Source organism: Podarcis pityusensis, assembly GCF_964106645.2.
Source record: "Podarcis pityusensis genome assembly, chromosome: 16".
In the NCBI taxonomy this organism is placed as follows: Eukaryota; Metazoa; Chordata; class Lepidosauria; order Squamata; family Lacertidae; genus Podarcis; species Podarcis pityusensis.
Genome location: NC_138041.1, coordinates 18,352,898 through 18,376,105, shown reverse-complemented (window position 1 = coordinate 18,376,105; position 23,208 = coordinate 18,352,898). Strand labels below are relative to the sequence as shown.

Sequence of the window (23,208 nt, the reverse complement as noted above, 5' to 3'; positions counted from 1 at the left end):
AATAACTCCAGGTAATCTTACACAGAAGAAATCATTCCCTTTGGGTTGGGCCTGCCAATGTCCTGCTCTGCTGCCCCCACTTGCACCCCTAGACTCCGACCTCACTTTCCGTTATGGTAGAGCTGCCTAACAATGGGGCTGGTTTTGCGGGCTGCACATCGTGCTGCTAATTTGCCCTCCTGTATCTGCCATTGTTGGTAGCTTAAAATCTGCCTCCCAGCCCTGATTTACCCACAAGCATCCTTCAGCTTCATTCCTGAGCATCTCCAACCTGGAAAGCTCTGAAGATCAGGGATTGGCGTTGGTATTCCATTTGTTTTTAGGATTTAGGCAAACATTTAACAGAGAGATCTATGGATTTGGGTTGTGAGTCAATCTATGGAGGTGAGGACGGGGACCTGAGCAATTGAGAGGTATTCAGCAAGCTGCACAACCTGGCTTTCCCATGGCGTTGTAGAGAAAAGGGGACAAGGAAAACTTGAAATCAAGAGGTAACAGCATGTTTACTTTTGTGGTGCTTGAGAACAGCATCACAATAGTGGCAAGATCTTTGTTTGGTTGCCTGTGGTGAGCTGTTGTGATCTCAAAAGGTTGCTCCTGCAGGGGGATGAAGCTGGACCAGGTTAGATTCCCTCTACTGCCACAACGCCTCTGGAGTCTTCCCCATATGCCAGGTCGAAGTCCAAGCAGTTGTTTTTAGCCAGGATGTTCTGAAAAGATCCACCACCACCTTTGACACAGCAGATCTTAGAGCTGTTGGCAGCTTCCTGGCAAAGGTTGCCTTGTGGAAGGCTCCGGCTGTCACGAAGCAGGAGTTTCTCTTGACCTGATGCTTTATTGGCTTTAGAGAGGCTCCTGCATCCCGGCCCTTCCATTTTCAGATTGTCAGGGAAGGAGAAGAAAACCAAGGTCATCACAACCACCACAGTAATTGAGCTTGGGGAAGCTCTGCTTCTTCTGCTGCTGCTGCTGCTTCTGCTGCACCCAATTTCTGGCCGTCCTCCCTCAATATCCTGCTTCAAGTTATCCCTAAGGAAAGGAAGGACCCAGGAAAGTAAGAACCGCCTTGCTGGACCATAGCAAGGTCACATTCACATTATACTTTTAAAGTAGTCTTATTCCACTTTAACAGTCAAGGCTTCCCCCAAAGATTCCTGTGAACTGTAGTTTGTTACAGGTCCTGACTTCATTGACCTACAGTTCCCAGCACCCTTAACACACATCTCTTCCCAGGATTGTCTGTTAAAGTGGTGCTTTAAATGTATGGTGTGGGTTTCAGTGTGAGGAAAGGATGGAATAATCTGTTTAGTGTTTTCCAGTTTTAAGGTCTGCATGAAAATTCATACAGTTCCATGTACATTGCAACCAACTTGCATTTTTTATAGGCAATTGTGCTTAATCTATGCACACACACCCAAATCTCCTAATCTAATGAATTACAGTACATTATTTTCACTATTACAACAATTTTTGTGTGCAGCACTGCAGAATCCGAAGACAGCTGCATTTCAAATCACCTAGTGAACTGAAGTGCACATAAGGTAGGTTTGCATTTATTTGCAACTCAAACCAAATTCCACAACTCCCCATCCCCACTAAGGAACTCATCCTTTCATAGAATCATTGAGTTGGAAGGGACCACGAAGATCATCTAGTCGAACCCCTTGCAAGGCAGGAATTTTTGCCCTAGGTGGGGCTCGAATCCCCAACCCTGAGATTAAGAGTCTCATGCTGTACTGACTGAGCTATCCTTAACCCTTCTATGTGCTTTCACAGAGTGCTCTCTAGCTTACAAATACTTACCTGTTAGTATTGGAGATTTGGATTTCTTTGCACCTGCGTCCGTTCCAGGCACAGTATGGATCTCGCGCTGCAATGCAGTCGGTACAGCTTTTGTGAATGCCACAGTTGGCCACTGATATTTGAAGGACTCCTTTGCCATGCCCCACATGCAGGATTCCCTGACAATGCACAGACAGAGATGTTCCATTACTATTTGGAACCCATTAAAGGATGACAGGCCGAAGGTCATCCTTCCGCATCTGGTATATAATTAAGTTGTGGGAGTCATCGTAACAACAGGCACCAGGCTTTAAAAAGTCAAATCAAAATGTAGTTATATAAACATTTAACTACAAGCTACAGGGAGGCGTTTTGGCCCTGCCTGACAAAACATCAATGTGAGTTAGACAGAGGGTGTGTGTTTGCAACTTCTGGCTTTCTGCTGTGGGAAATGGCTGCCTCCCACATGAAGGGACCCCAGCCGTGCCAGTAACCCAGGGCTAATATGGGAGTAATTAGCCCTGGCAGACTCCCCAGGGTGGGGGAGGACTGTCTCACAGACCCGCAGATAGCCCGTGATCTGTCGGCTCGCATCAAGGTGCGAGCGGTAGGGGCGCTGGGTCTAAGAGCACAGCATGGCTGGCACTCTCCAGAGCCACTCCTACATGCAAGGACACCTGTTTCTTAAAAATTAATAAGATTTGACCAAAAACAGGCATATTCTGGACTGAAGGAGAAAAAGGAAACAATCTGCGGAACTGCACAGTTGGTGGTGTTTAAGTTTGGACTTCAAAGAGATTCTCATAATGGTGTCTTGATTTACGGAGGTGATTGGTACATACTTTCTTTATATCTACATTTGCTTTTATGTGCTGAACCTCATTAGAGAGATCTAATTTTTAAATGGAGTACAGGTGGATATCTGTTCACAATTAATTATTCAGCTGCGCAGTTTTAATCGGGCTTGACAAAAGATAAAGGAGCGGCCAAGATGGCGTTTGCTAGCTCTCACGCAGGATAAAAAAGAGCGAATTACTCCCTTTTTCAAGGGAGTAGGAAACATTTGTTGGCTGATTCTACAACAATCTGAGACAATAATTTGGGAAATATCCCACAATATACAGTGAATCTGTTTGCATGCTTTTCTTCATCATGGGCGAGAGAGAAGGCGAAGCGGGCGTCTAGCAGCCCCCCTCCAGGGCCCAGAGGTGGGTCTGAGTGGTCCCTGGAAAAGCTGATCAATCACCAAATGATTTATATCTTCATTGCTACATATGTTAGCGAACAGTATGTTTAACAACATAACAACTTTGGAATACTGGGTCAACAGCCCAGACTGGGAGATAAGAGTGGAGCCAGGAAAAGCTGCACTGACAAATGGACAGAAGGTATATATATATATATATATACATATAAAAACTGTACTCGGCAGATGAAAGGATACATGGCTGTTTAACATGATGAGACTCGATCAGCCAGGGACTGAGGACTTTGAGAGAGTTTAAGATTGGAATGTGAAAAATATGAGAACAAGAAGAAAGCAGAAAATATAATTGTGTGAGATGATTGCTTCAGAAGTCCAGAATATGGGAAGTCCGTTTGAAATTTAATAATTAATAATTCGGATTGTAATTTGGTGTTGTTTTTTCTTGATTTGGATTATGACTGGATTTGATTTGTTATTAATTGGATGTTTTTAATGGGAAACTAATCTTATTATTATTATTATTATAAAAAGGCAGATGTGTGTGTTTGGCAGCAGGGCAAGGAGTCAGGGCACCGTACTCTGCCCAACAAAACCCCAAACTCTCAATAAGGTAACTAATACATACACGTACACACACACACACACACACACACACACACACACTGCTCTTTTTCTAGGAAAAGAGGTGCCAGAACTCACCATGAACACATGCAGGTGAAGTCTCTTGACTGCTTGGGAATCAGCTCCCTAGGATTTCAGTCAGAAATCTTTTCCCAGTCTTAACTGGAGGTGGAGGTGCTGGAAACTGAACTTGGGGCCTTCTGCACATGAAGCATTGTGTCCATTCACCACAAATAAAGTACTTTCTACTCCCAATGGTTTTTGTATCAAGAACTGATATAAAGAGGAAGCTGCCTAATAATACCTCATCAAACCACTGGGCTCATCTAGCTCACTATTGCTCCCCCTGGCTGGCAGAAATTCTCCAGGGTCTCAGACAGGGGACATTGCCTGCCCTACTGGGGATTGAACCAAAAACCTTCTGTATGCAAAGCAGATGCTCTGCGGCTGAGCTACAGCCTTTTAAAAGCTTGCAGCTCCAGTCTCTAGCCAACAGAGCCTTCCTACCTCTTCAGGAGAAAGCAGCAGACTCCTGATCGCGTCTGGCCTCACTAACAGCAGGATCTCCTCAACAATGTATGCCTCGTTGCCAACGATCACTGCTTTGTGAATGATGCCCTGGTCTGTGGAAAGTAAGGGAAGATGCCGAGGTGTCAAATTAGATACGATGGTGGCGGAACAGTTTGTTGAAATACAGGCCTGCCCTCCTCAAATGTGTGGTGGGAGTCCAGTTATGAGAGCTAAGGAGACAAGCAGGTGAGGGAAGCTGAACTCCACTTTGCCTGCAGTTCATTCTCACTTCTGCTTTTGGAGGTTCACCTGTGGCAGGTGACAGGTAGTCAGCCTCTGAGATTTCTACTTTTTTAAATTGAAAAATTTGTGATCGATTCATTCCGCCTCATCAATCAATCTATCGTCCAATCCAAACAATTCCTAGCCTAATATATAGTTGGCTAAATGTCACAGCCCTCATTTTTACCCCTTATTGGGTCAAAAAAATAAGTCGTTCACAAAGCTCAATAGTATTATTGTTATTATTATTAAAATTTCTGTACCACCCTTTATCTGAGGATTACAGGGCAGTTTGCAATATAAAAACACAAAAATACATAACAAAAACAATAAAACCCAGCCCCAGTTTAAACAGCCATAGATTGTTTGATGAGCCAAAGGCCCAGGGAATGTTATTGACTGGTGCCAAAATATAGGTAACAAAGGGGCCAGGCGAGCCTCGCTGGGGAAAGCATCCTACAAATAACTCAATCTCTACTACTGGAGCATAAAAGCATACCTGTCCCAAGAAACATCACATAGTAGGTCCTTCCCAAGGAGTTATGCACTTCGTGTACCGTAATCTGGGTGTATTTCACATTTGGCTGCACCAGTAGAGGTCGATTATCGATTGGCTGAATTTTTTCATTCATCACATAGTGCTGTCTCATGAAGCTGTGGGTGTTGTGTGAAGTGGGGGTGATGGAACACTGCAGGGATAATGTGAAAAGAGCTGGAGGTCAGTCCAGCATCCTGTTCTCACAGCGGTCAGCCAGATGCTTTGGGAAGCCTGCAAGGAGGACCTGAGTTCAACAGCACTCTCTCCCCTTAGTTGAAATTCCAAGCAACTAATATTTAGAGGCACGATGCTTCCAACAATGGAAATAGGACACAGACACTATGAAGAAGCCCAAACATGATAAATGACCAAAAAAAACCCCCTGCCTTATACTGAAGGAGACCAAGATGATAAGGGTCTGGAAGCCAAGCCTTATGAGGAACGGTTGAAGGAGCTGGGTATATTTAGCCTGGAAAAGAGGAGACTGAGAGGAGATATGATAGCCATCTTCAAATATCTCAAGGGCTGCCACACTGAAGATGGTGCAAGCTTGTTTTCTCCTGCTCTGGAGGGTAACTCAAACCAATAGCTTCAAGTTACAAGAAAGTAGATTCCGACTAAACACCAGGAAGAACTTTCTGACAATCAGCAGTTCAACGGTGGAACAGACTTGTACTCTCTTTCACTGGAGGTTTTTAATCAGAGGTTGGATGTCTGTCTTTAGTTGAGATTCCTGCATTGCAGGGGGTTGGACTAGATGGACCTTGGGGTCCCTTCCAACTCTAAGATTCTATTATTCTACTTTTCCTCCACTGTTTCCAGGCACAGGCCATGCTTTAAAGCTCCATGCCTGAGCACCCTTTTCTTTGCTCCGTAGCTTTCCTCCCCAAAACCCGCTCTTTAAAGCTCAACTGGAGCAAACAGTAATCCACAAAACCCCAAATAGACGTTTGCTCCAATTGAGCACTAAAGAGCGGGTTTTTGCAGGGAAAGCTCCGGGGCAAAAACACCACCAACAACGCTTGGATACTGAACTTTTAAGTGCGGACCTGTGCCAGGAAAGAGCAGAGCAAAAGATAAGTGTGGATAAGCCGAGTCAGATCATTGGTCCTTCTAGCTCTCTACTGGAAAATCCTATACCAGATTGGTGCCCTCCAGAACGTGCTGGACTCCAACCCCTGTCAGACCCAGCCAGCATGGCCCATGGTCAGGGATGTTGGATGTTGTGCAATAGCTCTCAGGGAGGCGTCTTTCCCAGCGCTGCCCAGAGATGCCAGGGATGGAGCCTGGGACCATTTGAGAGCCAAAACAGGTACTCTACTACCAAGTTACAGTGGTACCTCGCAAGACGAATGCCTCCCAAGACGAAAAACGCGCAAGACGAAAGAGTTTTCCGTTTTTTGAGTCGTTCCGCAAGACGAATTTCCCTATGGGCTTGCTTCGCAAGACGAAACGTCTTGCAAGTTCTTGCGAGTTTGTTTCCTTTTTCTTAAAGCCGCTAAGCCGTTAATAGCTGCTAAGCCGCTAATAGCCGTGCTTCGCAAGACGAAAAAACCGCAAGACGAAGAGACTCGCGGAACGGATTAATTTCGTCTTGCGAGACACCACTGTACCAGAATAACAAGAGGCAGTGCTTTTTTCAGGGGGTACTTCAAGGGGACACAGTACCGGAACCTCTTTTTTGTTGTAAAAAAGTGTGGGACGTATCTTCACTGTAGCAGCCAAATACTGTACAACATTTGCTGTTTCCTAGAGTGGACACACAGGGGAATGTTGCTCCAGACAGGGAGAACTTCCTGTCATACATGCTCTGGACCACGCTCCCCCTGTGTGTGACCAGGTAGATGGGCATGACCCTAGCAGACCCTATAAAAGGGCTAGTCACAAAGCCATCTTCCTTTCGTTGGCTCTTCTGCTGCTCTTTTACCATCTTCTGCTGGCTCAACCTTACAGAGGATGGAAGCCACAAGGTAGAAAGTCTGAGGCCTAGCTCAGACTTCCTTTCTCTACAACTGTAACTGCAAGATAAAGCCTGCCTTCAGGACAAAACTGTGAACTGAATGTAAGTAAATTACCAATACTTTTAAAAGAAGACTGTCGTGTCATTATTGTTTTTAAGAGGGAACTAAAGGGGAAATTTATCAGGAACAATCCAATCTGGACAAGCCAGACTGGATTGTTGAACTTATATGATTCTAGGGAATCATAGAATCATAGAATCATAGAATCATAGAGTTGGAAGAGACCACAAGGGCCATCGAGTCCAACCCCCTGCCAAGCAGGAAACACCATCAGAGCACTCCTGACATATGGTTGTCAAGCCTCTGCTTAAAGACCTCCAAAGAAGGAGACTCCACCACACTCCTTGGCAGCAAATTCCACTGTCGAACAGCTCTTACTGTCAGGAAGTTCTTCCTAATGTTTAGGTGGAATCTTCTTTCTTGTAGTTTGGATCCATTGCTCCGTGTCCGCTTCTCTGGAGCAGCAGAAAACAACCTTTCTCCCTCCTCTATGTGACATCTTTTTATATATTTGAACATGGCTATCATATCACCCCTTAACCTCCTCTTCTCCAGGCTAAACATGCCCAGCTCCCTTAGCCGTTCCTCATAAGGCATCGTTTCCAGGCCTTTGACCATTTTGGTTGCCCTCCTCTGGACACGTTCCAGTTTGTCAGTGTCCTTCTTGAACTGTGGTGCCCAGAACTGGACACAGTACTCCAGGTGAGGTCTGACCAGAGCAGAATACAGTGGCACTATTACTTCCCTTGATCTAGATGCTATACTCCTATTGATGCAGCCCAGAATTGCATTGGCTTTTTTAGCTGCCGCGTCACACTGTTGGCTCATGTCAAGTTTGTGGTCAACCAAGACTCCTAGATCCTTTTCACATGGACTGCTCTGAAGCCAGGTGTCCCCCATCTTGTATTTGTGCCTCTCATTTTTTTTGCCCAAGTGCAATACTTTACATTTCTCCCTGTTAAAATTCATCTTGTTTGTTTTGGCCCAGTTCTCTAATCTGTCAAGGTCGTTTTGAAGTGTGATCCTGTCCTCTGGGGTGTTAGCCACCCCTCCCAGTTTGGTGTCATCTGCAAATTTGATCAGGATGCCCTTGAGTCCATCATCCAAGTCGTTGATAAAGATGTTGAATAAGACCGAGCCCGAGACAGAACCCTGTGGCACCCCACTAGTCACTCTTCTCCAGGATGAAGAGGAACCATTGATGAGCACCCTTTGGGTTCGGTCAGTCAGCCAGTTACAAATCCACTGAGTGGATCCATCAACTTGCTTCCAGATAAGGGATAGTGCTCTGCTGCTAGCTCACTAGTATGAGTGAGGAGGGATAATATTTAATCAGTATATCCTCTGCTACTATCCACAACATTTCCACAAAAAGTGTGGCACTTATTGCAACAACTTCATGGTGAGTACTGGCACCTATTTTTCTAGAAAAAAAGCACTGATAAGAGGACTTTGAAAACACCCATTCTACTCCAGAAGAACAACAGCTCCAAAACTGGGGAGAAAGGAGGAGAATTTTGTAAGCATTCCCCACCAGAAGCTCATGTTCACCTGGTCCCTGCTCACACCCTTCTAAGAGGGCTTGAAGCGATACTCACACTGCCAGGGCGAGGGTCTGGGACCTCCCCCTCATAAGGCATCCATTGGGAAAAGCTCTTTTGCTCTTTGAATTGCCCATCATCAAAGACTTTGTTGATAGCAGCAAGGCTGAAGGCACAGACTGCCGAGCTCCAGAGATCTCCCATTTTCCTGCAAAGAGATGGGCAAGTCAGCTGCACCACTAGAATGAAAAGGCACTCTGCAAATGCTCAGAGGCACTTATCTTCATTACTGTTTAGTGCGCTGTGGGACCAAAGAATGGATTCCAAGATAGGGATGGATGAATCTGATGTTGCTTTCTCACTTTTCCAGTGTGAAAATCAGCTTGTCACCTTGTTGCAATGTGTGTGTCAGAAACCACATGTATGTCCAGCGCTCACATGTATTTATACATACACTGCCAAGCACTGGCGCCAACTATAGGGCACCCACAATGCAGGGCTCTGACACAACTTCCGGTTTCCAGGTCAAGAAAAGTTCATAAAGGGGATCTCTTTTCATATGAAGTTATGCCAACCTTTACTCATGCCACAATCTACGGTAATAAACCACAGAAAAAGTTCGGATTGACACACAGCTATTGACAATGTCCATATCTGTTTGTGAATTTTTCGAAGAAGTCCACATAAAAAAATTGTCTGTAATTAGTACATATTTCCCCAAAGAGATGCATTTTCTTTTTTTGCAAGAGATTTTCACCTATTATGATTCTTTTTGTACATTACTTTCATAAATTTAGGCATCTTTAGGCACACTTCCCCAACATGGGCATTTTCCCACACTTTGCTTTTCCTTTTTCTTTTGAACTGCATTGCAAAATTCAGAGCAGTGCAGATTTCAAAGGATAGTTGTGTTCCAGTTCACCTGCTGTTCAGGGAAGTGCAGATTAGGCAGGTTTCTGTTAAAAAGGGGACGTGAGCCAGATCTCTTCTCCATCCTTAATTTGAGCGGCTACGGCACAAAATAGCCCTGGGTACAATGAGTTGTCGCAGCCTTACCACTGAGGAGTGAAGACAGCGTAGAGAACTGTGTCGCCTCCATGATGTGGAAGGGCAAATACGTGCTGAATGACACTGTAAGGTAACTGCCCCTCTGGGGTGCAGGAGAGAGTAGCTTTTACAAATGTCGTCCATTTCTTCTGCAGCAACTTTTCTCCTCCAGCATCATTCTGAAGAGGATGGAAAAGCAAGACCATTGACAAACCAGTCATCTCTTATTTCCTCCCCTGGCCCCTCCTGATCTCCTCCCTCCCTCCCACTGCCCTCAGGCCCTTTTGTTGTTGCAGCATCTTCATTTCTGATGTCCAGTTTATCTGTGAGACTTAACCCCTTTCTCTTTGTTGGCCTTCGTGCGGAAGACAGGGGCAACCTTTTAAGGAACAGCCCCTGGGATTCTCTTATGGCTGTTCGGGTAATCACTTGATCGCTGTTTTTCCTCTATTAATCCTCTATTAATCCTCTATTAAACAATTAATTAATTGTTCTTGCTTTCTTTGTGCTTTACTGTTTTCATAGAATCACAGAATAGTAGAGATCCTGGGAAGGGAAGGAGCTGGTGCCATCACCACCCTCCAGTCTCTCGCCCATTCTTCCCAACTCTAGTTATGCCTCTCTGCCGTGTTGTACCTTGTGGACAACCCTGTGATATTGACCTTGAACTGTTTCTCGGTTTTGCTGCTGGTTCCTGGTTTGGCCTATGTGGATTCCCTGAACTTGCCCTTGCTCTGTTCGGAGAGTGCTGCACTGGAAGCCCTGTCTTTGCTTGCAACTACTTCTGCCCTGGCTGCTGCCCCCAAACACCACAACAAAGGCTTCTGGGCATAAGTAAGAGAGAAATCTTTACTCAGGTGTGCAGTAGGCACAGGTCTGACAGTAGGCTAAGGCACAGGAGTCTCATTACAAAAATTAACAGCAGGTTCCAGTTTTCATGACTGGACAAAAGCAGACAAAGATGTCTCAACAAGCTGTTGTGCCCCTCTCACCAAGCTATTAAGGACAAGGCATAGCAAGCTTTATTCATGAGGCACTTTCTCCCCTTACAGGAAAGGTGTACTTAAGATGCGTGCTTCATCAAGTAGGTGTGTCTGGTCCCATCAACAAATGCAGCCCCAGGTGCTCAGTGATGGGATGGTGTCCTGCCACCCCAGCTCCATCTCAGTCACCCCTCCAGCTTCTCCAAGTCCTTCCCAGTTCCCCAAGAGGCTCTGTTTTGCGGGATAAGTGGCGTGCAGAGCTAGTGGGTCTGCTTCCCTCTCCCTAATAGTGGGAGTAAAGGAACAGAACCTCCGACCTGAGTTGCCACAACCCAATTCCATCTGCTGCTCCCTCCTCCTTCACCATCATCTGCCTGAGGCTGCCCACTCCAGGCCTGACCCTGTTGAAACCTGGGGGTCATGGCAACTTTCGTGAGAAGATGAAATCCCTGAGACCGGGGCCCCCTGGAGAATAACATACTGTTTGAAGAAGTCTTCTCATTTATCTGGCCCTGAATCTACTTCAGGGGGGTGGCCCTCAATTTTGTAGCAGTATGAAAGAGGGAGGAAAAATTGAGTCTATCCACCACTGCAGCCTTAGTGTTGCCTTTTTTTCTAAATGAAAAAGCCCCCCCCCCAAATGCTTGGCCTTTCCATTATATTAGCATAATTAAAATTAAATTCTGGCTCCATTTCCTTCCTGGGAAGCTGTCTTTCCCAATTCCAGATATGCCAGGACAAGAGGCAAGGGACAGCCACAGTGGCGTAGCGTGGGTTGTCAGCACCCGGGGCAAGGCAAGTAATTTGCGCCCCCTAACCCATGGATTTGCGCCCCCTAACCTGTGGATTTGCGCCCCCTAACCCATGGATTTGCCCTAACCCCAGATGTTGCGCCCGGTGTGGCCGGCCCCCCCTGCACCCCCCATGCTACGCCACTGGGTTGGCCAGTTGGTGTTAAAAAAGATAGAACTTTTTTAATGTATGCTACAACAGCAGCAAGAATACTCATTGCAAAGTATTGGAAGACGCAAGATTTACCCACTCTGGAAGAATGGCAGATGAAGTTGATTGACTGCATGGGATTGGCAGAAATGACTGGCAGAATCCGCAACCAGGGAGAAGAGTCGGCAGAAGAAGATTGGAAGAAATTTAAGGACTATTTACAGAAATACTGCAATATTAAGGAATGTTGAATGATGTTGGATTGAAATTACGTTAAGTGGTTTCTAGCTGTAATGGTATAAAAGGTTATGAAAAAATGGTTTTTTAAAGTAAAAGTTTAAGTTTCAAGAACTTGGATAGAAAATAAGGTGTTATTTAGCGGTAATGCTATGAGATAAGGATTTGCTGAACAAATAATTTGAACTAGAAAACAAGAAGGGGAGGTATGAGGAGGTCAGGGAAATATGTTATTGAAAAATAAGTTGTGAATTTTATGTGTTTTTAATATATATTTTTTCTATTTTTTGCATTTTTCTCTTTGTATAAAATTGAAAACTTTAATAAATATCTTATTTTAAAAAAAGGAATTTATTAAATTTATTATTTGTGGAGCCCCCGCGGGCCGAGGCAGCCAAAGCCCCCTCCCCTTGGGCGCCCGACGGAGGAAGGAACCACGGCCCGCCGGGCGGCCAGCGGCCTCTCTCCCGGTGCTGGGGGCGCACGGCGGCGGCGGCAGCGGCAGCGGCGGCTTCTCCTCCTCCTCCTCCTCCTCCTCCTCCTCCTCCTCCTCGGGACTCGCTTCTCCGGAGGCTGCCCCAAGGTGAGCCCGAGCCTTTCTCCCTGCTCCGCGTCTGGCTGCCTTGCTCTGCCGCGGGGGCGACAGGGTGTGTGTGTGTTGTGCGTTGCGTTCTGCCTCCCGGGGCGGGAGGGAGCATCCCGGAGCCGCCTCCCCCTCCTCCTCCTGCGCGGGGCATGTGCCAGAGGAGGCTCCCCGGGAAATGGCCCTGGGCGCTGGGGGGTCTGGGCGGCATCCGCGGCGGCGGCGCTGAGCGAGGCGAGGAGGAGAAGCTGCCGGCGGGCGAGGGATGCGCGGGCTGAGCGAGGGGCGTTCCCCTTCCCTCTGGACTCGCGCCCCCCCCAGAAGTTGCGCCCGGTGCGGCCGGCACCCCTGGCACCCCCCACGCTACGCCACTGGACAGCCACTCTGCACATGCTCACATCTTACTCCTTTAGACATTCAAGGGTTAAAAAAAGAGGCCAAGCAAGTCCCAGCTCAAATGTGCCCTTGATTTTGGAGGCAGCTCACCTTGCAAATGCGCGCCACCCTCGAAACAACCACCTTTTCCAAGTAGTTGAATTCCTTTGCTGTTTCCGAAAAGAAGAAATAGATTTTCTGATCATCTGGGGCAGTTGGGATGTTGATGGAGGCCACAAACGTTGCATCAGCTGCAGAGGGAAGCCACAAAAAGACCAGACATGAGATGCCCTTCACCCTCTCAGTTCATGACCCCACTGGCGTGAATTCCAAAGGGAGTGCTGGTTGTTGAGGAGATGCATCTTCTCCAGGCACCAACCTGTTAACTGTCAGGAGCCAGCCAGCCAGCAGTAAATCACACTGTGCAAGTTGGTGCTAACTCTTTATTAGCAAAAACAGGATCTGTACAGAAGTGTCAGGCCTAATGAGCACAACAACCCATCTCTGCTAAGTATTGGCCCCATGAAGCAGTTGCTAAGACTGAAAGCTTTCACCTCCCCACAGCTGTCTAAGTCCCTTCATCTCCAGGGTTTATTCCAGGCAATCAGAGACTCTCCTTCACACTTTTCAAGTTTCTTCAGGTTCTGGGAGACAAGTGGGGAGGGGTGCTTGTTGCAGCAGAAGGGGGAGACACCCATGGCCCTTCAGCAGCTGGACTCATCTCTGCCTCTTGGCTCCCCCCTGCCCTGCTTCATCTTCTGCTTCTATTCTGGACTTCTCTCTGTTACAGATTCTTCCCGCTCACTAAGCCCTGTTGCCTCCTCAGCTTCCAACACCTCCTCTTCCCAGTTTTCTCCCTGTGAGCACTCATCTTTGTCCTACCACAACTCCCCGGGCTCTGAGCCTTTTTTCCTTGGTGGTTCCCCAGCTGGTTCCTCCCTCCATTCCTCTGCGTCCGACCAATCCATTAACGTATCAGCTGCCCAGGTGACCAGGCAGTGGTGGGCAGTGGGAGTCACTGGACTCTATTTGGATGATTAAGAAACTTTCCACTCCCTCAGTGCCCCAAACCTGCTCTTACATTCCATCCACTGCTCTGTCTTCAAAATTGTCTTGCTGCCCAGGGTACGAGTGATGATAGGGTCTATCCCTTGAAAGTCATTCTTGGTAGCTGCATAAAGTTCACCATCTGCAGAGTAAAGACAGGAAAGAAGATGGTTCTTTCCCAGGAACAGTCCCTGCTTTCTGGATTTCTGGTAATACACTGCCCCCATTTTTACCCTGGAGATGCTTGGCTATAGATCTTGGCAGCGAGTGTGCTTTTCTCACCTTGATCAGCTCTCTCCCCAGGACCACTACACAGACATGGCTCATCCTGTTTTGCCACCTAAGGCAAAACGAGAAAGCGTGCCCTGCATGTGCCACATGCCCCCCCTTGCCGCCCCACAAGTCTTGCTTACTAGGGTTATGCGGCTGCAGCGAGATCTCAAAGGGCTCTCATAGTATTTTATGACGCTCTTGTGAGATCTCTTCCTAGAAGGTGCCGCAGCTGCTTCTCTAATGGAGACAACAGTGTGTGTGTGTGTTGAGGAAGGCCACCCTTGGATTCCACCGCCTGAGGGGGCTGCCTCAGTCTGCCTCATGGATGGGCTGTAGTTGTATCTCAAAGTGGATATCTTGTCTCCAGTGCACATCCATGTGAAAGGCACCTGAATGGATCTGTGCAATACACAGCATGCCACTTCACATACTGTTGTTGTTGTTGATGATGTTGTTGCTGCTGCTCCTGTTATTTCTATACTGCTTTATATTTTAAATAGAGAGAAAATCTCAACGTGGTTGACAACACATCAAAATATCAAATGAAACAATCCAGAATAAAACAAATTCAAGCTTCAAGGAAAATATTTCAGATTCTTCTCTGAGTGATATTTTGCTTTCCCCATATTTATTTACCTACTTGATTTATATAGCTGCCCCATTGCAGAAGTGCTCTAGGAAGCCAGTGTGGTGTAGTGGTTAGTGTTGAGGCTAGTCATATATTTAAATAAGAACAAATACCCTTCTAGCATTCAAATAGTAAGGAGACAGTCCGGGGCTTCCCTCAGAAGGATGCTCTCCAGATGTTTAAGACTACAACTCCCATCTGCCCCAGCCAACACAGATGATTTGTAGTCCAAAAACATCAGAAGGGCACTCAGTTGTGGGAGGCTGGACGAGAGCCTTTGCAATGAGTCATGGGGGCAGGAAAGTGGCTCAGGAGGGGGCATTAGGGGGTGCTGCAAACATTCAATATCAAAGGAAGTGAATCCCTTCCCTTTCCAGATGGCTCACCAATGAGAATTGCTGTGTTCTTATACTTGTTAGTATAGGGGGTGACACCTTTCCCATCCTGAAGGCGGAGGTTGCCGTCTGCATCAGTCACCACAGCAAATGTTTGTAGGTCCTAGCAAGTCAGGAAAAGGAAAGGGAAGAGACAAAAAGGAACAGAATGTATGGGATGGTGTGCTTCAGAAACCAAGCATCCCGATTGCTGTAGAATTTGGGATATGTCATTTCCTGCTAATATCACTATGCATAATTATATCTGTTGCATTTTGAGCACGGGTCTTCTCTTCCTCCAAGGAGTTCAGGGTGCTATATGTTGGTCCCTTGCTTTGTTCTTCTCCTTCCAACAGTTTCGTGGTTAGGTCAAGAGGGAGTGCTCAACTGGTTCAAAGATGTTCAGTAAGTTTTGTGGCTGGATGAGGCTCAAACTCAGATCTTCCCAACCAAGAGTGAATCCTTTAGCCACATGGGCTCTATGTTTGGAAGATGGTGAGACTGAGCTCTGACTAAACTCTGACTGTTATTCCCCTATTACAGATGGGGGAGATGAGGTGTGAACAAGAATGGCTTGCTTAAGGTTTGTCTAGCAACTTCATGGCAAAGCAAGATTTGGACCAGGGATCTCCGGTCTTATGGCTCAGCCTCTCAGTCCCTAGGCTACTCCAGTTTCAGGGGTGGGTAGGTGACATAAAGAGTCAACTTCACAGACACCAGGTGTTTTATTACAGACCTGCTCCTGGCACTACCCATGGCTTTAGATAACCCAAGGGTAGGCAACCTAAGGCCTGGGGGCTGGATGCAGCCCAATCACCTTCTCAATCCAGCCCGTGGACGGTCTGGGAATCAGCGTGTTTTTACATGAGTAGAATGTGTCCTTTTATTTAAAATGCATCTCTGGGTTATTTGTGGGGATAGGAATTCGTTCATCCCCACCCCCCCAAAAAATATAGTCCAGCCCACCACATGATCTGAGGGACGGTGGACCGGCCCACGGCTGAAAAAGGTTGCTGACCCCTGATATAACCTCTTCATTCATTCAATATGGAGACTGAAGTTGTTCTTTATTAATTTATGAATTTTCTTTTGCATATACGTTTCAAGACAATTCATCATATGAAGCAGAAGTTAAAATAGTTTTAAAGACTGTATGAAAACAATGGAATATGAGTTTAAACACAATACTAAATCAACACCCATGATGACAGGCACATTTTCACACAGCTAGAAAAGCTTGTCTTCAGCTGTTTCTGGAAAGCACAGGTATCTCAGCAGGAATGCTGTTCCAGTCGTGTTTGTGTAGAATCATAGAGTTGGAAGGACCACAAGGGCCAAACCCTTGCAATGCAGGAATCTTTTTGCCCAATGTAGGGCTTGAACATACAGTAAGATAAAGTTAAAGGTCAAGGACCCCATGACGGTTAAGTGCAGTCAAAGGCGATTATGGGGTGGGGTGGCCCTCATCTTGCTTTTCAGACCAAGGGAGCCAGCGTTTGTCCAGACACAGCTTTCTGGGTCATGTGGCTAGCATGAATAAATTGCTGCTGGCGCACGGAGGACAGTGACAAGTGCCAGAGCTCACTGAAATGCCATTCACCTTCCTGCCGCAGTGGTACCTATCTATCTACTTGCACTAGTATGCTTTCAAACTGCTAGGTTGGCAGAAGCTGGTACAGAGCAACGGGCGCTCACCCCGTCACACGGATTCAAACTGCCAACCTTCTGATCAGCAAGCCCAGGAGGCTCCGTGGTTTAGACCACAGCACCATCCGTGTCCCCCAACCCCTGACCCTGGGAATAAGAGTCCCACTGAACAGGACCAGTCACACTGAAGGCCCTTGTCATCCCCCCATCTCTCTCCCCCAGGAACTCACAATGTAAGCACAGGTGGGTTTGAAAGCATACGTCCCGCAGATGTAAAGGTGTGTGTCGTTCAGTTGCACCAGGACACGGATAAAATTCAAGCAGTCCATCTGTGGAGAAGAAGAGGGGGAAATCAGGATTCAACTTCCAGGTAACATTTCTATCCCAGAGGAGGCTTCCACTGGCAGGTTGTTAAAAAGCATGAAAAGCCAGCCCCTTTCCTGCTCTGCAAGCTCAAAGGGGATCTTGAAGGTTTCAATGGATGGTGGATCTATTTATTTAGTCATAGAATCATGAAGCAGCAGTGCAGCTAGAAGATTTTAGAGCTTGGATGTAATAGCATTAGGTTAGTACTGCTCCACTTCAGAACGTGACAAGACAGCCTCTCCTGCTCATGCTGCTGAGGCGAGCACTGGAGGAGAAGGCTGCTGTGGCAACTGCCGGGTGGGGTGTTTGTGGCTGCAGGAGGTGGGCTGAAGAGGAGGAGAACGGTGAACGGTGCACTCCTGGGAGACCAGATTTGCCAACTTTCCTAGCTGCCGCCCTGAGGCAAGTACCTCACCCAGACCCATGAGTGGCCCAGCCCTGCACACCACATTCTTAGGTTGTAAAACTTCCCTTATCCTCTACCCCTCACCCCATTACCTCCTGTTTGCCTTTGAGTTTACAGACGTCCTTTATCTCCCTCGTGGGGGCCCAGCGTACCTATTACAGGAAAAGTGGAAGAAGGGAGCTTTAGAGAAAGATAACAACAACAAGGATAGTTGCCAAGAGTGCAAATGCTCAGCCTTAAGCTAACACATCTGGGATTTTTTTTAAAAAAAATACTGTTTCAATGTTGTGTTTATGTATACCGCTTCGAGTTCTCTTGAAAAAAAATAATTAAGTGATTTAGAAATGCTGTTAAATAAGCCAATACATAAATAAATAAAGACTGCCTCTATTTACCAGCAACAGTCTCTGTATTCGAATAAAACGCTAACTAAGTTGACAGAAATGGCAAACTGTGGGGCTGAGCCTTCTGCCTGCGTGCAATAGGGATAGATGAAGCCATCTATTTTGCTTTCACTCCGTTTCTTACTTTTCTAATCTTAAGTTCAATTCTCCACATTTCTGTACTGATTCATGCTTTATTTTTCTGAAGTCCTCACAAAAAATGCCAGAGTTTTAGCGCAAGTTTCTCCTAATGCACACATTGTTGTGGGCAGTTTTGCCTAATGTAATACATTTTGTATGTTTACATACACACACACACACACACACACACACACACACACACACATTTTGCAAACAGTTCTCCTGATTGACACTTTTTGGCTGCAGAACTACATTCCGAAATTCAGAAAAGCGTGAATTTTGAATAATAGTTGTGCTTCAGTTTGTGCACTGTTTGGGGCAAGGTGTCAGTTGAGTGGGTTCACGTTAAACTGTGAACTCAATTTCTTCCCCATCCTTGCCTTTGCTCTTTCTCTCTTCTCCCCTCTATGATAAATTTGGATATTCCCTGGTGTGACCACACCACAATTTTTTTTATTGCACATCATACCAGGACTATAAACCAACTACAAGCTGTGGTTTCTTTCACACCCGGTTTGGATGGCAAGCACACAAGCCACAGTTTCCTGGTTGGGGTGTCTAACAGCAAACAATGGTTTGGCCAGGGTGAGGGCTGAAACGCAAAGAACTCCAGTGCACATGTAGGAAACCTTTTCAGAAAAGGCTTCCCAACATCTCTCCAAAAAGTGGTGGGTGGGGGAAGACAAGGGCTGTCATCTAGAGGAGGGCTAACCAGAAGACCACCCCAAGTCTTCCCCCTGCACTTCTTATTCTGAATTGCCATTTCTTACTCACCATGCCCTTTTGGTTGTTGATTTTAGCTCTGGCAGTGTCAAGAGCGACAACGGTGTCTCTGGCTCCCACATAGAGAGTTTTCCTATCTGTGCTCAGGACAAAAGTGGCACAATCTGTAACTCCCTTTTGGTGGTACTGTGCAATAATTGGTCGAGGGTTCCCTGAGGAAGGGAAAAGATGTTAGGTACATTTTCAGCAAGCAATGCCAACTGACCAGGGGGTGGGGGGGGAGGTAGATAACCTGGCCTGCTTTTAACCAGAGAGCCACACATTTTGATGGACTGGGTAGCCAGTTCTGGTTTTCAGTGGCTAGTGGAGCTCAGCTTTCTTGCTTCCCGGTCCCCAGAGGCGAAGTCAGGGTGTGCCTTTTGTTCCTTTATGCTGAAGGTGTCTTACAGGGGCCGAACATTGGGTGGTCTATAGGGGTGGGTGATACAGTATATCAATATATCATCCAAAAATGGTCTGAAGTCCATATCATGATATCGGTTTCATAATTTTTGACCTGGCTATATATCGTGAATTATGGTGCTTGCGTGTGTGTGTGTGTGTGTGTGTGCTATACCAAAATCGCAATGTGAGATAAACTTTGAAGCCAGCCAGTGCCTTTACATAGCTCTGTCCTTATTTCAGGCACTGTGATATATCGATGCATCACAATGTTCAGTTGGTGATATATATCGCAATGTTGAAAACCACATATTGCCCAGCCCTGGTGGTATATATGTGCATATGCCGCACCTCCGTCCCAAAACATGGACAGTGTACTCGGTGCAAGACATAGCCTGGCGCCATTTTGAAAGAAGCACCTTGAAACCTGGCAGTTAGAGGGGCATGTGCCACCCTCAGGCGCTGGCTTTGTTAGGGCAGTGTTTGTGGAACTGAGTCACCACCTTTGGAGCATGCACTTTAGCTTCCTAGGACTGATCATTTGGTCCACAGCCCTTGCAGTCAGTGAGATACTGCAGCTTTCCAGGACGATGTCAAGAGTCCAAGTTCTGGACGATGTCAAGAGTCCAAGTTCTGGGCCACCTCAAACGCCTCCTTTCCATCCACCAATACTGGTGCTGGCATCAGACTGGGAACCCTATATGGATGCTTGGGGGCTACGGAGGCCTCAGAGGGGGCGATGAAACACTGGGTGGACACTTGGGAAGGAAGGAAGGAAGGAAGGAAGGAAGGAAGGAAGGAAGGAAGGAAGGAAGTGAAATTGAAAAGTCGCAGGGTGGATCTGAGTCTGGGGTGTCATGCATTCAACGTGCAGCTAGACACTGTGGAGGGAAGATAATGGGTGGTAGCAGCGCAGGTGCAGTGCAGGTGCTGAGTTGGTGTCTGTAGCTAGCAAAAAAAGGGGGATGTGTTTCCTGCTGAACAATCGAGTTGCTATAAGCAAATTCCACCAGGGGGAGCAATGAGACCCATTTGCTTTGTTGGCAGTTCATACAACAGCACGTTGATACCTGTTATGAGGTTTGTTGGGGGTGGGGGGGCGGTGTCAATCTGAATGATGCCTCGGGTCCCTTCCAAACCAGTTACCTTTGAAGTAACAGGTTTGATAGGGTTGCCCTATTTTAAAAAGTAAAAACCAGGACACTCCAAAAGTTGTTTGACTGACTTGCCCAAGATCCAGGACAAAGCACTGCCTTTCGGAAATTCGCCCTGGACGTCAATTCTGCCTTTGAAATCCCAGTAATGTCTGGGAAAATCCAGACGTAGGGCAGTCCTAGGTTTGAAATCTCGCTCATCTCCTTCCAGGCACCCTTTAATATCTCCCCAGAGTGCAGCTTCTGCCTCTGTCTTCCTGTGAGTTACTCACTTATCTGGATGTCTTGCCTTGGCATCAGATCCGTGGCCAGAGCGGTGGCAAATGTCAGGAGGAACCCGAAGAGGCGTAAAGACTGTTTGGGGTTCATGGTTGTCAATCAGCAGGTGGTCGCTGGGATTTCTGCAAGCAGGAGAAAGGCAGCTAACTTGGTAGCTGTCAAGAAATTCAGAAGAAAATAAGGAAGAAGTCACCTCTAAAAAGGTAGCAATGTGTTGCTACACTTCTGAGGCCTAAGGGCTCCCTATGGCTAAGCGAGCCTTTCATCAGCTTCATCTGCTGCACCAGCTTGACACATATTTGGATTAGGCTATCCTGGGTGGCACTGTGAACTAAACCACAGAGACTAGGGCTTGCTGATCAGAAGGTTGGCAATTCGAATCTCCGTGACGGGGTGAGCTCCCGTTGCTCGGTCCCTGCTCCTGCCCACCTAGCAGTTCGAAAGCACATCAAAGTGCAAGTAGATAAATAGGTACCGCTCCAGCAGGAAGGTAAACGGCATTTCCGTGCGCGGCTCTGGTTCGCCAGAAGTGGCTTGGTCATGCTGGCCACATGACCCAGAAGCTGTTTGTGGACAAACGCTGGCTCCCTCAGCCTATAGAGCGAGATGAGTGCCGCAACCCCCAAGTTATCCGTGACTGGACCTAACGGTCAGGGATACCTTTACCTTTTACCTTTATCCTGCCACTATAATCTAAGGGTTAGTGATCCTGAGACTGGACTACTGCAGTGTGTTCTATGTGGAGTTCCCCTTGGAGCTTGGTCTGGAAACTCTGCAATCCCACACTTTCCAGTGCATTTTCCAATCACTTTCTTTATTGCAAAAAGTGTATTTGTTGTTTAAGAGTTCCAAACCTTCCTTAATTGTGCAAGCTGAATCTGCCTGAATGTGATTGAATCCCACATGGAAATAGCAATATGCTGGAAGCGACTGTGGAAACTCACTGACAAACGAGTGTCTAATGCTCAAATTTCTCAGAGTGTCGATGCTGAAGGTATACATGCCAACATCCTCAGAGCCCTAGAGAGAATTGAGGAAGATGAATCTCAAATGTCAGGTGCAAAGATCCTGAGGGACATAAAGCACAGTTTGGAGGCTGGTATTTTGTGTGAAGTCTGGAATGATATACTCGAGCCATTCAACAGCTGCAAACTAAGAGGGCAAAGTGCTCAAGCAGAGCTTTTCATGGCCGTAAACCTACCGAGAAATCTTGGAAATGTTCTTCAAGAAATATGGGGCTATTGCTACAAGACTGCAAAGACTCCTAACGAAAAGTACAAATCAGCAAAAGACAGAAAGCCTGACGCGACTATGCTGCTGCCTGTTGCCTACGGATTCAGTGACAAGGTTGTCCTCAGATCAAACAGTAACAAAAAAACCAAGGCAAAATACAAGAAAAAGAAAATTAGGGCAAAGAACTGCTCCCCTAACAGCTAGTGAAAATTAGGCAAAATATACACCAAACAAAAATGCTAGTCCCTAGAAGCATTTAGAGGAAAGAGAGGTAAGCAGGTGAGAATCATTTTCCAGCCAGACATTCCAATGATGATAAAATACACTATTAAAAAAAACCAAAATATGGGATGGGCCAGGCATGGCACCTGAGGGTGCAATGGGTGCCACACTGCAGATCCTAGGAATGCCCTATGGAATCTTAAAGACAACCAGTTCATGGCAGCAGGATTTATGGCTCCTATGTAGGCCTCTCCTAGGTTTCCAACTCTTTTCTATGAGAAGCTCAAAAAAACCTCTCGATTTATAAGCCTCCCAGATGCCACCCACAGGACTCAGGAGGGGGGGGGATTTAGTAGAGTGGATGCATATGAGACCCCTGGACAATGTTACTGAGACTCATAATTTTGCTTTGCCAACCAGAACGAGTTCTCAAAGTGGAGAGAACTAGCAAGACCACCATCTACCAGAAGGAATAATAAATCAGCAGTTAAGTGCACAGAACAGGGAACACTTACAAGGAAGGTAAATTGATATGGAAATGGATTTTGGGGGGGCGGGAACCTGTACTTCTGCAGGAGGAGAAATCCTCCTTATCCCAAACATGGTGTCTGATGGAGGCCAGGAGAATTTCCAGAGTGAATCTAGAACCTGATGTTTTGGGGGAATAAATGGAAGTCTCTGGAATAAATGCAAAGATTCCTGCCTCCCCTGCTCATCCTTTAAATATCAGTTCTCCAGGCCCCCACATCCCCTTTGCCTATCTTCCCCAGGTTCAATTGCTCTTTGCCCAGTTAGGCCATATTCCTCCTCACCACTATGAGCTGAATAAAGAGAATGAAATCCACTCTCAGCTCAAGAGTATATTTCAGGCCACAAGGTCTTCTCCTTCACCAGCACTTACCCTTCCCCCAGGCTCATGTTTCTTGTTCTGACCTCTCTCAGCAAGCCCCAACCCTTTGGTGTTCAGCTTGTTTGTGACATCAAACAATGGCAACCAATAGCATCAGAAGTCCCAACCCTTTGGTGTTCAGCTTGTCTGTGACATCAAACAATGGCAACCAATAGCATCAGAAGTCAGGAGAAACAATGATTTTTTGCTTTTTGAATGGTTGCTAATCTCCCTGGTTCAAAAGGAACCCTTTCCTATAAGATAATTGCAAATTCAAACATCCGTATAAACTGGTGGCACTGGATGTGCATGGGCTTCTACATTTGTATTCGA

The 23,208-nt window shown here is 46.6% G+C and overlaps 1 protein-coding gene across 5 annotated transcripts; it reads right to left on the bottom strand.

Annotated features, from left to right (window-relative positions):
* Positions 1 to 484: 484 nt before the first annotated feature.
* LOC308464714 (semaphorin-4A-like) lies at positions 485 to 22,963 on the bottom strand. 5 transcript variants are annotated; one of them, XM_080984239.1, is made up of 15 exons: positions 22,888 to 22,936; positions 21,476 to 21,551; positions 20,525 to 20,686; positions 18,709 to 18,869; positions 17,503 to 17,562; positions 16,869 to 16,967; positions 15,004 to 15,115; positions 13,751 to 13,858; positions 12,781 to 12,920; positions 9,559 to 9,728; positions 8,560 to 8,710; positions 4,902 to 5,091; positions 4,118 to 4,233; positions 1,804 to 1,961; positions 485 to 1,029 (listed from the first exon to the last, which is right to left on the bottom strand). In XM_080984239.1, the coding sequence occupies exons 3-15, from the start codon at positions 20,619 to 20,621 to the stop codon at positions 624 to 626; spliced, it is 1,968 nt and encodes a 655-aa protein (XP_080840365.1). In that variant the 5' UTR covers positions 20,622 to 20,686; positions 21,476 to 21,551; positions 22,888 to 22,936; the 3' UTR covers positions 485 to 623. The 5 variants fall into 5 exon arrangements, with proteins under 5 accessions (XP_080840365.1, XP_080840367.1, XP_080840366.1 ...); XM_080984241.1 differs by having other exon boundaries at positions 20,525 to 20,653; positions 22,888 to 22,932; XM_080984240.1 differs by lacking the exon at positions 21,476 to 21,551 and having other exon boundaries at positions 22,888 to 22,963.
* Between the last annotated feature and the right edge of the window lie 245 nt (positions 22,964 to 23,208).